This window comes from Blennius ocellaris (assembly GCF_963422515.1).
Source record: "Blennius ocellaris genome assembly, chromosome: 18".
NCBI classification, from domain to species: Eukaryota; Metazoa; Chordata; class Actinopteri; order Blenniiformes; family Blenniidae; genus Blennius; species Blennius ocellaris.
The window spans coordinates 9,162,855-9,176,970 of NC_137667.1; the positions used below are offsets into that span (position 1 = coordinate 9,162,855).

General features: G+C 41.1%; 1 protein-coding gene across 2 annotated transcripts in view; it reads right to left on the reverse strand.

Annotated features, from left to right (window-relative positions):
- The window catches only part of otofa (otoferlin a), a gene marked incomplete at both ends in the record, with an annotated part of 77,667 nt that overhangs the window by 5,805 nt on the left and 57,746 nt on the right, over positions 1–14,116 (reverse strand). For both annotated transcript variants that reach the window (XM_080513689.1, XM_080513688.1), the window contains 20 exons: positions 3,073–3,171; positions 3,401–3,489; positions 3,967–4,109; positions 4,965–5,125; positions 5,299–5,469; positions 6,025–6,152; positions 6,250–6,387; positions 6,554–6,688; positions 6,776–6,921; positions 8,612–8,687; positions 8,799–8,936; positions 9,049–9,078; positions 9,270–9,340; positions 10,209–10,371; positions 10,448–10,609; positions 10,694–10,813; positions 11,969–12,130; positions 12,676–12,810; positions 12,918–13,042; positions 13,609–13,801. In XM_080513689.1, coding sequence (XP_080369815.1) covers positions 3,073–3,171; positions 3,401–3,489; positions 3,967–4,109; positions 4,965–5,125; positions 5,299–5,469; positions 6,025–6,152; positions 6,250–6,387; positions 6,554–6,688; positions 6,776–6,921; positions 8,612–8,687; positions 8,799–8,936; positions 9,049–9,078; positions 9,270–9,340; positions 10,209–10,371; positions 10,448–10,609; positions 10,694–10,813; positions 11,969–12,130; positions 12,676–12,810; positions 12,918–13,042; positions 13,609–13,801 — 2,585 coding nt within the window. The remainder of the gene's footprint in view (positions 1–3,072; positions 3,172–3,400; positions 3,490–3,966; positions 4,110–4,964; positions 5,126–5,298; positions 5,470–6,024; positions 6,153–6,249; positions 6,388–6,553; positions 6,689–6,775; positions 6,922–8,611; positions 8,688–8,798; positions 8,937–9,048; positions 9,079–9,269; positions 9,341–10,208; positions 10,372–10,447; positions 10,610–10,693; positions 10,814–11,968; positions 12,131–12,675; positions 12,811–12,917; positions 13,043–13,608; positions 13,802–14,116) is intronic.

Here is a 14,116-nt window from a genome sequence, read left to right on the forward strand (position 1 = left end):
AGAAAAAAGCAAACACTGCATGTAAGCTGACGGAGTGTTATTGTCAGCCTAGAGTAGCTTTGAAAACACTGACGTGATAAACTGCGATGGGTTTGATTGGAGGGCATTGGAGAGTTTTAACTTGTTTGCAGACGTAAAAAAAAAAAACATGCCTGATCTCCTGGGATTCAACAGAAGAATCAAAACTACTGTATCACAACATTAGATCCATCTGAAACAACCTTTATACTCCTTTATGCTCATGTCATTCATGATATAACCGGGCTTGCTATTTGAAGCACACGGGGACAGTCATCCTCTGGTCAGAGTGTATTTATCACCCGGTGTTCAGGGTTGTTTGTAGCCTGTTTGTTACAGTGAAGTGTTAAGGTGATGCCCGGTGAGGTAAAAGGGAGTTTGATTTAGAGATGTGGGAGTGAGGAGGCACAAAAAATTGTAAAAAAAATAATAAAAATAAGATAAAGTCAAACCTCAGCTGCAAATAAAAGTGTCGTTAAAATTCTGGCATGCATACAATCACTGAGCACTTTATTCGGAGCACCTGCGACTTAGTGTAGCTCTCTCAATAGCCGTGCGTGCAGAACAATGGATAGGATGGTTTATGTTACATTACAGCAAAAATATAGGAAGTGATTGCAGTAGCAGTCTGAAGCTGGGGGGGGTGGCGCTGAGGTAACCTATTCCTCCCTTTTTGTTCATGACTTTCATCACAGGGGGACAAAATCCATTTATATCTCACAGTAAATAAAGCCACTGACATTATGTGTGTCCAAGCAAAGCAGAGTTTTCAGGTCACTCCAGTAACTCTAAGATCACCTCGGATCGTCTATAAGTACATTTTGATTTGATATCAGACTTTGTAAAACACACAGTAAAAAGTTTCTGTTGTCCGTCCAGCTTTCTTCACATACTAAAAAGATGAATGGATGTAGATTTTGTATTTGACAGTTATTTGATGCTGAAGTAACATAAAGCATGATAGGAGGCTAAAGTGGTGTCCAATTAATAAAGGACAGTTAGTTTAATTTGAAAGAGGAATCCAGGTGGGAAGGTCTTTACATATAGACCTGAAACCAATGGACATACAGTACCTGATGTACTGTATGTTATTTGCATTAATTTGCCCGGTCTGCATTACATTCAGTTCAATAAAAGCCTAATAAATTAATTAATAAACAGCACTTTCAAAGTCCACCTCTACAAGTATTCTTTATTTTAAAATAATGATTTCTTTTGAAAGATTACAGAAAATAATGCAAACTGTAAAAAGATACATACAGTCCCAAGCTCCTGTCAGAAACCTCCCCCATCTGGTTTCTTCACAAGTTGCGCCCGCAGATTGTTTACTACATGGAGTACAGTGAGCAGGGAAGGGTCTCAGAATGCAAAGCATACCAAAACCTCGAGGCAGGATGGGCAGGACAACTAGACATTCATGTTGGGTTGTTCCGGCCAAAAACAGAAATTTGTTTCGGCAGCAGACACAGACTTGCCAAAACGAAGTCTGGTTCCGTAAGTTCCCATTAGTGGGGAAGTTGCAGATGGTGGGCTCAGAAACTGGAATCAATAGGATGAATCATGACCCAACTTTGTGACTATGGACAGTCCAAGTTGGTGGTTATGGTGTCAATGTTTGCCAGGCAATGTATTTGCACACTATAACCTCATACACATCAGTCAATCTGATGGACACAGCATATCTAGTTTGTATTGATGACTGTGTGACAATGCACCATCTCACCAAGCGGGAGTCGTCTCAAACAGGTTATAATGGCATGATGAAGAGTTCACTGGACTTGAAAAGGCTGTATTGTCACCGGATCTCAATTTGACAAGGTACCTTTGAGACTTGATAGGACAGGAGACTGACAGCTCGGATATGCAGCTGACAGAGCTCAAAGTCGTGTTTCCAATACCTCATGACATCCAAGTGTCAAACAAAAGAGGCTCCTGGGAGTGTAAAAGAAGGAGCTATGCATTATTAATGTGGTGCTTCTGATAAAGTGCTCGGTGATCGCACAGTGCAGGTCACATTCATGCTTTGATTGTTTTTGCATTGATTTAGAACAAAATTTAAAACAATAGTAAGTTGGTAGATATGGTAGCGCAAGACCAAACCACAAAACCTCAAACATAAGATATGATAAAATACATTCCAAACATTTTTCAATGTAACCAGTTTTTAGAAATGTGTTAAAAGATGCTTCTATGTCAAAAAAAAATTCAATGAATAATGATGAATAATGATAATCTATAAGGGAGTTAAAGTTGTATTGCAGTGTTAGTACAAGACGTGCTTTGTTTGTGTGGAAAAAAAAATAAACAACATTTTAATTAACTAGAGACATCTTTAAGGACCTTTCATTTTCTAATTGATCAAAATACAATACATAAATTACCAGGTTAAAGTTCATCAATAACATTGGTCATGTCCAGATGAATGAAAGGCTAAGATACAGCTGTGTAAGCAAAAATCTGACTTAAAAAAAATTTTTTTTTAAATATGACAGATCAATGAGCCGAGTCAGGTTTTTCATGTGGTTTGGTCATCACGTTTCACATTTTTCTTGAGTCATGTGCTCTCAGCGTGCTCATAGGAAAGTCTGAAACAAGCGAGGTTGCGTGCCGGGTGAAGAGTTAAAACAAGGAAGGGGCCATAAAGAAAAGATTCAAGAACTTCAGGAGGAGGAAAGAAGGGATTTTTTTGTTTTAGTTTTTTTGTACGAGCCATGCGATGGTATCGTGTGTTTACCCCCTGACATAGATGTCAGACATCTTCTCTCCTGTCATGAAAGCATCGTCCTCTAGTATTACGTCATCAGTGTTCCAAATAACAACACGGAGCTCAAAGCTAGACATCAGCAGAGCATTGACCGGAGGAGAGAGAAAAGGGTGACAGACAGACAGGAAGACAGGAAGACACGCCACAAACGACACAAACACGCACACAGAAAAATGGAAACAAAAACAAACAAACAAAAAAAGTAATGGTTAACTGCAAAACAAAAGAAAATCCACACACGGCTCACACCCACGGGATGAGGCTTGGCTGCCCCGTCCCGCTGTACCTACCCCCTGACAAATATGTCACTGGACTTTTCCCCAGTGAAGTAATCATCGTCCTCCAGTATTACTTCGTCTGTATTCCAAATAATCACCCTGAGCTCATATCTGGTAAGGGGGGGAGGAAGGGACACACAGAGTTGGACTTCTATTTCATACAAATTAAGAGCTAACTATTCAAACAGACTCACCAAAAATTAAGCTGGGGATAAAACTACATATTCTGTTGAAGAAACTCAAGAACTTTAGACACTTCAGAAGCAGCGGTTCAAAAGATCGCACACATTGATGTTTGCTTTGGTATTATCACAAGATGTAACGGCGCGGTAGGAGGTACCTCTTTGGTTTACGCGGTGATATATCAATCGCAGGTCCAGGAGCAGGCATATCCATCGGGAACATGTCCACCCACATCTCAATACGGCCCTTGGAGAGGAAGATGCACAGTGTCATTAGCAAACTGATGTGTGTCACGCAAGGTGGAGAAATCAGGGGGGAGGGATGTTTCTGATGGGGAAGGCTTAACTTTTTATTTATTTATTTATTGAAAAGGAAGAAATGTAGTTTCAACTCCTTTCTTTCATCAAAAGACAAACTTTTACACTTTGAGAACAAATATTAAAGTGATAAAATGAGGTACAGTGAACAATCGGAGATGTCACAGGCATGGCAGCCTGATACAAGGACCAAACCTCTTCTTTGCTTTCAAAACAAAAGCCCTCAGTGCCATTTGCTTACCGATCATCTACAGTGATGTAGATTTAATCACCATGAGAAGATGGGAGATTTTTTAATCTTCCATAGATAAAAAGAATTATGAAGCAGATGAAGAAGATTTGACAACTGAAGGGAGGCTCTGTTCTCCACATCCCCCCGAAAAAAAAACGTTGGTCCCCCTCCCACCTGTTCGATCCCGGGTTTGTCCGGGTTGAGCAGCGGTCTGGTCTCCACGTGTTCGGGGACGAGCTTGCAGCCAAGTCGTGGGATTTCCTCCCAGTGGTTCAACACCGTCACGGCCAGATGCTCCTCTGTCTGCTTCTTCAGACCTGAGACATCAGCACAGAACCAAAAAGCGAAAACCAAAACCCCAAAAAATAGGGGAAGTAAAAACATGAAAATATAATATTTTTTAAATTGTACTTGTACATGTGATTTGTGTTAATATTTTCTTTTTGACCCTTACACCCCCTCACATTGTGAATTTAAAAAGATTTTCTAAGGTAAATAAATTTAATAAATAGAAACAAGACAATAATTTTCAACATACAGTGAGAAAGATGTGTTGAACTCTATGATTAAAAAGCAAACATTTCCAACAAAATAGTAGAAAAACAAATTTCTAAAAATGAAAACAACACAGTATACTAGTAATATACTAGTAATGAGCAATTTAAAATAATATTGCTCTAATACAAATGCGTCTCAAGAAATTTGATTATCCATAAAAAGTTAATATTTTCTTTTTAATTTCAACAGTCATGACATATAAACAAAACAAGTTTACATTTGTGTTTATATGTCATGAACAAAAATACTTTTGAATTTTTTTGAGACTTTATTTGTGATCATTCTAATCTTGCGTTACAATAAATAAAGAAAGAAAGAAAGAAAGAAAGAAAGAAAGAAAGAAAGAAAGAAAGAAATACATACATACATACATACATACATACATACATACATACATACATACATACATACATACATAAAAATATCTTACATTTTGAATATATTTAGCTGAAATCATAAACAATGAAAATCAACTTGAAATACTCCAGTACATGCAGAATTAATCTGGCTTCAATTATGGGGATTATGAACATTTCCATAGTGAAGCACTTGTACTGGTAGGTCATTCAGCATTAAAGACAGTCAGATGATCTTAGAGATTCTTTGCTAAATACCGTTTTCATCCTCGATCTCCGTTGGTCCCGTGAATATTCGATTGGCCACCTTCACTTTGCCTCCCGGCCCGTACTGAGGTACTTCAACCTTGCCGTCCTTACAGAGCTTTGCCAGGACTTGGCTGGGCTTCATAGGGTCCCTCCAGATATTATATCCATGGCTTGTATCAATAAATAACAAAGATGTCAAGAGAAAAGTTTTGAATGTGAAAATAGCATAGAAATGTGTTATTTTCCACAGAGTGAACTTTGACTGAGATGTTAGATTTAAAGTTTCGTACAGTAACGGTTAACCCGCAACTTCAAGAGAATAAATAAACGAACAGATGCTCACACAGAGTAGTTGGACGAAATACCGCAGGTGGCTCTGAATTTGCTGTAGAAACGATTCTCCAAGTCGATCTTGGTCTCTCCAATCAAGTCGTCAGTGCCCACCAGGTCCCAGTCGTACACCGACACAGTCAGCATGGACTCCATGGGGAACGTGGCTTCAATGTCAAATGACCTGAGTACAGACAAGCATGCTAATGAAACTGAGCAATTTAAAGTCAAAATACAGAATGAACCAGGCACACTTGGTTACTTATTGTTAGGTTTAATTATTGTGATTCATGGCAGTACACTGTCTGATTTCTCCCATTCTTATAATGTTACTTCAATCCGTCATTGGTATTGTGCATAGTATTATTCTCCTGCTCTCCTGCTAGAGTCCTGAAAGCCTGAGTACTTTCCCTTTTAACCCCGAACGGGATTTTTCTCTTCAACTCCACAAAAGAGAGTCCGACCCAACAACTTCATACTCACATTCACAAATATGGGAACAGTCGGAGTGAAAGACTAACCTCAGATCCGATTTTATTTTAGACTGTGGGAGGAAACCAAAAACATGCATCGACAATTAAAGTAAAAAAAATATGCCTTTGGATCTGTGTACTTCCAAGAACAACATGCAAACTCAATGTAGATAAGGGCCTCCTCAGCCAGCAGGTTCAAATCCTAGTTATTTCTGCTGTGGGATGACAGTGCTAACCCCGCCTCCAATACCTTTCTCTCTACTCACTTTCCAAATACAGGATTAAGCTGCTTGGAGATGTAGTTCTCTTTGTCCTTGACCTCTGACTTTCCCAACTTGATGACGACATATGGATCAGCCTTCCCATTAATATCAGCTGGATGGAGGTCTGTAGCCTGAAGTGTGGGAGGGAAAAACCCCCAGCAAATATAATTTTTGTAATCACTGTTCTGGTTTTTATGCACAGAATAATTTGTTGAAGATGTCACCCACCCTGACCACATAGACGCGCACGAGCACGTTGATTGGATCGTTGTGCGGGATGCTCTGGAACATGCCCATATTAGGATCGAATCCAGCTTCTCTCGTGATCTCCTCAGACAGAGGCAGTTTGTACATACACAAGGATCCCTGGATCAAAGAAAACAATTAAAAAAAATATATATATTTCATATACATTTTCTTTTAATTCATTCAGGGCCAAGACGGGGTACTCTCAATGATCCATGGCCGTCCATGTGCATTAAGAACATGCAATCTTTTTTTTTTTTTTTAGGGTACAGTTTTTTTTTTTCACCTTGAATCTTCCGACAATCCTGTCATCATCCAAAGCGTGTTCGTCATCGTCTCCAGCCTTTCCTCTGTACAAGTTGAAAGTGTGAAGCCAGTCTTCAAAGTTGCCGTACTCGGTCTCCAGCTCCTTATTGTATACCTGCGTAACCCAAACAAAGCAAAGGCTCAGAAGCGTGTGTCACTGCGCGCCGGCGGCCTTTTGTATGAATGTGTTTCACACACTCACCACCAGCTCGTCCACTCTCGCTTTAACTGGACGTTTCTCGGCGCCGTCTGCAGCCTGACCCTTTTTCTTGTCCTTGGAGTTCTTCTTCTCTTTGCTCTTTTCTTTGATCTTGGAGCCTTTTAGAAGAAGGTCATCTGGTTTGATATCTGATTGAAAGGGTGAGTGGAGATGGAGGTGGACAAAGTAGGGTTGGACTCATGAAGTGGGGTTGCAAAATTGCAGGCGGCACCACATGTCACGTACGCATGAAAGCTGACGGGGACTCAATTTCCTTAAGATGCTGTTGTGAATGTAGGCGTATGTTGGCCGAGCTAAAAATACCAAAAAATGAACAGCCATCTTACTGCAGTCATGTACAGATTCGCTGCAGGACACAGCGGTTTCACCATTGTGGAGTAAAAGAAACTGCACACCAGTTTGATGTTAGTTAAGTTGTGCTTAAGGTGTTGAAGCAAATGCAAAGAGGCAGATCACTTTACAGCACCTCTTCTTTCCCAACATCTACTTAAAGTAGTGCGACGTGTGACAAGTACAGATATTTACATGTATAAACACTGTTTCATTAAAATTTGCTCAAAGTGTCAAATTTATCAAAATCACACATTGCATAAATAATAACATTGGAAATTCCTTGAAATGAAAGATTTTTCAGTGGATATCTATATAAAGCTCAATCATCTGTTGTCAGACCTTTTACACTACTGAGGCCTCAAACCCAAATGTTGAATTTACTCAACCATTCACAAAAAGTGAGGAAATTTGTGTTAGATATATTATTTCTTTGTTGTTACAATGCTTTCTAGCAATATTTTTTTTATATAACACTGGAAAACCTGTGTATTGCTTCCTTGAATGGCATAACTTTTGCAAAATCTCCCCTCGCAGTGGCAGACAATATTTTATGACTGAATTTGCTGCAAGTCAGCATATCTCAAGCTGTTATATGTTCAATGGTGTTGGGGCCGTGAGTGTCAAGAGTCAATACCATAATAAAAAGTCTGGCATGGGCAGGGAAGATTCAGCAAATCTTTCATAGCAACAACTCACATACTCAGCTCTGCTTTACACATTTCAAAGGAAAATAAACGTGTTTTCTCAATGGCACAAGCTCTATAGACAGGAACAACAAAAAGTAATCAATAAAACACAAATTTCCTCATGTCGTGTGTATACTTCTGACAAGTTCTGGGTGATTTACCTGCATACGCTTTGATCTGAGACCGTCTTTGTGATATTACTGTTAATTCGAAAGAAAAGAGTAAGTTACAAAATATTATTACTTGTCTGATTAAGGGTTAAGATGCATCAAGGGAAGGAATAGTCCTACCATGTTAAAATTCACAAGCACGATTTAAGAGACATGTAGCTTCCTTTCACAATCACATCAGTATCTTCTCAAGTGTTGACACTCTTTAACAAATACGGATAGGAACCTTGAAAAAAACTATTGATCCTTAACCCACCAGGAGCATCCAGAAGTGTTATCTTACATGTGATTCAGTTTATCAGTAAATATTTTATGAGTGTGCACATTTCAGTGAAAATCCATCAGCCAGCTTTCATCAAGCATTGCATGGCTGGAAACACATGCCGATGCGAAGAGAATGGATATGTATATGATAACATCAAAAACAAATGGTGGATGCGTTGGATGAAGAGGGGGAAGAGTGGCAAATGCACGCGGTGCTTCTCGTGCTCGATCTGAGTGCAACGAAACCGAAAGCGGACCAAAACATTTGCAAACGTGCAAAATCATGAGCGGGTGTTGCTGAAACGTCCATTGGAAGCAGCAGACATTCTGGCAGGCAGCCCGACTGATCTGCCGGAGATCAATACCTGCCGCTTCAGCTGCTATCTCAAGGTCCTCTCTCTCGTCTGCCTCGGCTTGAGCCGCCTCCTGGGCTCTGAGGGTCTGAAAATCCAAACCAGGAAAATCTGTCAGTCTGATCAGTTTCTAACCCGGCGGGAGTCACGCAACGACATAGAGATGTGAGCAGGAAGGAGAATGTGAGAGGAGACGAACCTCCTTCATTGTCTCGATTGAGGCGAAATATTTAGACCACCAGTCCAGCACACTCTCGTCTGGCTCATCATCTTCCTCCACTCCTCCCTTCTTTTTCTTCTTCTTCTTCTTCTTCTCTTTGTCGCTCTCTTCCTCAGTCTGTGGTGGAAGTAAACGCACTGAAGTGATTTGCAGTGCCGTGGGTTTTCATTGTGACGGAGCAATAAAGTCGACGTTTCCGGTGCCAAAACACCACAGGAAGACTACTCACCATGTCAACTTTTACTACAGCATCAGACATCTATGACGGGGGTGGGAGGCGTCACATAAAACAACACAAGGGTTAATACACACAATGGACAGAGCAGGTATGACCCGCACAAATACAGAGGCAGGTAGAAAAAAAACGAAGGACTGTACACAAAGCAGTGCTACTACTACCACAATCTACATACGTAAATACACAAATGTCTCGTGATCTCAAAAGCTTACAGCATCTAATTTGACGAATGTGTCCATCTTTCGGACCGTCGGCTCTCCGTCCATATTGACAAGGATGTCACCTGCAGGGCGAGAGAAGGTGCGGGAAGAGAGGCTGGGTGAGGAGCGGGGTTGGGAGCCGCCATTGGTTAGGACCATGTAGCCATTCATTAGCTTAGCTGGAGTGGAGCCCGGGGTTAAAGACAGCAGCAGCAGCAGCAGCAGCAGCAGGGTGGCGGGAAAGGACAGGACAGCCAGGGACATGCAAGAGAGAAACAAGGCAACAGAGGGAGGAAGGAGACACACAGGAAGGGTGAAAGTGAGGACAGAAAGTAAGCAGAGGAATTAGAAAAGTGAATGAAGGAGATGATGTCTTACTTGAGGACCAAAGGGCTGAAGTATTTTAGTCTCAAAATCTGTGTGTGAATTATTACTCTACTCTTTAAATTTGATGTAGAGTTGATTGAAATGAAACGGACATGCAACTCTACCTTAATACATAAGCTTCTTTCACCATCCTCAAATCTAATACTTTACTTCGACATACATTGAGAAATTCAATAATAAAAAAAAAACATAAGTCTGAAAAATACTACGTTATGTAGTCTTGAAATAACTATCCTATATTCCATCCATCCTTTTTTACCCAGATGTAGGTTGCAGCACCATATTAATGACAAATCTATATAAATTGTATTTTCCATTTTCCATTTATGTCATTTATGAACTTGATAATCACTGATTTAATCATCAAGATTTCCCACTCATTCTATGAAAAAAAAAAGGCACCGGCAGCTTTCAGCCTTTAACCTTCATCAAACTGCATTTGACAGGAGTGTCTTTATAAAAGAAAAAGTCAAGAGTCTCCAATTCAAACCCACACACAACATATCCCGAGTGATAAGCTCTGTCGTAAATAATGCATCCATCCCATTAGATGGGTTTTGGTACCTGCATTGGCCCAGTTGTTGGAGGACTTGTCAGGAGTGCTGTAGATGAAATGTCTCAGGCTGCTCACAGCGTGGGAGCCCACCAGGATGTAGCGGCCGAACGCTCTGCAGTCCACCACGCGGATGTTGAGAGGTGGATGGAGAAGCTCATTTTCAGGAAGGTCCTGCGGGAAATAAAGCCAAGTTGTATAGTCAACACAGGAATGTGAGCACTTTGAAATTGCCGGAGTTTACACTTACCACCTCGAACCATTTGACCAGCGTGCTGAAGTTGGGATTCTTCTTGTAGTTTTGGATGAGGACAGACTGAACGCCTCTACCGGCACACTCTATGTCCACACGGGGCCGGTCCACCTGCGCTAAGTTGATTCTCTTTAGGTCCCTCAAACCCCAAAACAAAACCTGGAGCAGGAAAACAAAAAATACAGTAGAGTTGCAAAGTGGGGATCTCCTGACTTGAAAACAATGAGATGAAGCCTAATTCACCTCTATGCGGTAGCGGCTCAGGACAGGCCGGATGCCCAGCGGCACAGGAAGGATGGGACCACGCTCCGAGTCTGTAGGTCCTTCCAGAGGAGGGAGATCACCCCTGCCACCCTGACCGATCTGTTTATACAGAGCAGAAAGGAACTCAACTGATTATATTATTAACTGAGGTGGTTATCTGTACACATCAGACTATAAAGTGCTACAGCTTTAAAGAAGAGAGGGAAACTCAAGTGATTTATGCCATATTGGCACAGAAAAATTAAGTTATTGTAGTACAGCCAGACTGAAAGCAGCAACATCAAACAGTAAGACAGAGTGGGATGAAAAGAAAACCTTGATTTGAGGAACAGCAAAGTTATGGACAGCGATCAGTGCTCGCCTGATCTCCTCCGCATCGAAGGGTATCTGTAGGCAACCGGAGAAGAAGAACAAGGAGAAGAAGGAGAAAGAACAAGGGAAGTGGAGGGTTGAAAAGGTGATGGCGGCCGGAGAAACATGACAGGAGAAAATGGGATTTGTCAAGTTGCGAGACGGGACAAGACGATATGACAGCAAAAACAAAGAAAAAGAGAAAATAAATTGGGGAAAAAAGCAGACAGAGAGAGAGACAAGTCAACGAAGGTAAAGAGTCACAGATTTGTGAAAAACAAAGTAAAGTGACAAAATTGCCCCAAAGGTTTGCAAGCCACACAGTCATCTTGTTTAAAGAGGTGTGTGTGTGTGTGTGTGTGTGTGTGTGTGTGTGTGTGTGTGTGTGTGTGTGTGTGTGTGTGTGTGTGTGTGTGTGTGTGTGTGTGTGTCTCACAAATCCCGACAATGGATCAGCCAATGATATCAATAATCATCAAAGTCAAATTTACATTATAGTATAGTATAAGTATATTGCATTGTAGTGCTAAAAAGCAGAATCTATCTGCGATGATCCATGACGTCAAGATGTAAAGTAAACAACACTTTATGACTTTAAACAATTATAATGCTGTTTAATACAAATCTTGTATTTACAAGTACTAATTTAACTTTCTTTTAAATGGAGTGTAAGGACAGAAAAAAATTGTATTAAGAAACTAAAGTCATCTGTCTGATAGTTTTGATGACTTCTTGCAACAATCAAGTTCTTTGTTTCTTATGTCTCTTAATGTTTTGTTTCATAATGACAGTTACATTTTTGGGGATATTAATCTTAAATACATCTTTACCTTTGAATTCAGAAAGTATGTGTTTAGTTGGGTGGATGTGTGTATTCATCGCCAGGATTATTGATATCATCACCTGCAGCAGCTCAAAGGCGGCCAGCAGCTCCCCGGCAGTGCAGTTCCCTCTGTAGATCTGGTAGTACTCCAGCTGCGGCGGGAACCTCGGGGGCCCATAATGCTCATCGCACATCTTGATGGTGGGCTTCGCAAACGTCCGACCTATGAACTCTGCCTTACCCTGAACATCGCGTGGTGTGACAGCAGCCAGTCAGGACAGTAAAGGGGATAAGGGAGGGAATTAAGACAGGGGTCAGGGAGGTGCAGTTTCCAAGGCAGCCATGAGGTGTCAGTATTGATAAAACTGATTGATAGAGGCTCAAGAGTGCAATTCAAAAAAGGGAATGAATAGCACAGACCCAGTCTTGTAAATAAAAAAAAAATAAAACCATACAGCTTTAAGAAAAAAAAGTTTTTTTTATGAATTTGAAGAATTTATAACTAAAAGAAGCTAAAAAGCTCCATGCAGCTTAATTTTAAAACAATAAGAGCTCACCAGCAGCTAACAAATGACAAAAATCTACCATTGCAATGCATTTCACACTCTGTTTTAGCCAGAATGGCATGTTTGTTTGAGTTTGACGTGCAGGACAGGGTGGAGTGAGACAAGGGTGGACGGGCAGTAAGGAGATGAGGGATGGAGAGGCAAAGCACATTTAGTTTAATCTTCACCAACTTCTTCCTGTGAAGCTGATCAACACACTGTATTTTCAAACAAAGTCCTACCACAGTGTCCTGGTCATAGAGTTCAACTACTATGATCGGAGGGTCGTCTCTCAGCTCGCTGGCCTCCCCAAACAGCTCGACATCATCGAACACCAGCAGCTGATCCCAAGTAGGGCAAAGAGTCTCGCTCAGAACCTGCCACACACACACAACACACGCACACATACACAGAATCTGTCTACACGTGATCTAAACACGTTACTTATCAAATGCACACATACACACAAACACTCCTCTGTTACCTCAGTGACCTGGCTGTGTGAGGAGAAGAAGACCCGGGCGAAGGGGTCCGAAAGGCCACTGCTGTCGGCTGCAAACAGACTTCGAGCCTGGTACATGTGTGCTCTCAGCTGGAACACCTGCTTCACTGTGGCACACACGCAAAAACACACAACACATCAGCTGAGCAGTGAGTCTGACTTTGCTTTGGTATCTCCAGAAAGGGCCGTGATTTGTTAGGAAACCAGAAATGAAGGGGGGGGGGGGGGGGGGGGGGGGGGGTAAAATTGCTACTTAGACGTGAAAGAGGGGCAGTGAATGCAAAAGTGAAAGTGATTAAAAACAACTAAATGTCTACTGCTGTGTGAGTTTGTTCATTTATTTCTGTTTATTATTTTCAAAGTTACTAGTGACAGAAGATAAAACTGCCTCTGGAACATCATCATGAAGAGACGAAGAAGAAGAAGAAGAGGAAGAGAAGAAAATAAATCACTTCCATGTAAGAGCTCTATTTGAAGTAGATTTGTAGTGCACTTCAGGAAGATTACATAACTGTGCCACTGCATGCTCAGCATTAATGAGTATTTGAGTGACAGTTAATTTGAGCAATGAAGTGTTCCCTGCCAAGTGTTTTCACTCTAACAGAGCTGGTGAGAGTCTGGATCGGCTCTTCTGATGTGCTCAAGTGTCACAATGTGCCATTTTCCTGCTTACTGTTGTAGACGAGGCTGACAGGGGGGACGGCGTGAAGGCCTGGGCCCATTTTAGCTGCTTTGATCTCTTCAAAACCATTAGGCAGACCGCTGAGGAAGTCCTTTCGCTGCTTATTGAGGCCCAGCCACAGATACAACTCGAGCTTCGCCTGAACGGTCCACCCTGCAGGACCGAAGCCCTTCTTACCAGGCAGCTGAAGACACAACAACAAAACGATTACTTTGGAAAGACAGATCTGTTTATATTAAAGAACTCATTGCAACACATTTTGCACTGTGCAATTTATTATGCATTGAAATATCCTCACAATGCTACTATTTTGGCACCATGCAATTTCACACCAAGACTCAGCCGATACAAATAAACAGCAGCTATAGATGGTACATATTAATATTCACCAGTTCTGTTATTTATAGTGAATGTATGATGCTCATTACCAAACCTTTGATTTCCCAATGTAAAAGTTACAAAACATATATTATTACATCACTGGTCAGAACAGAAGTGG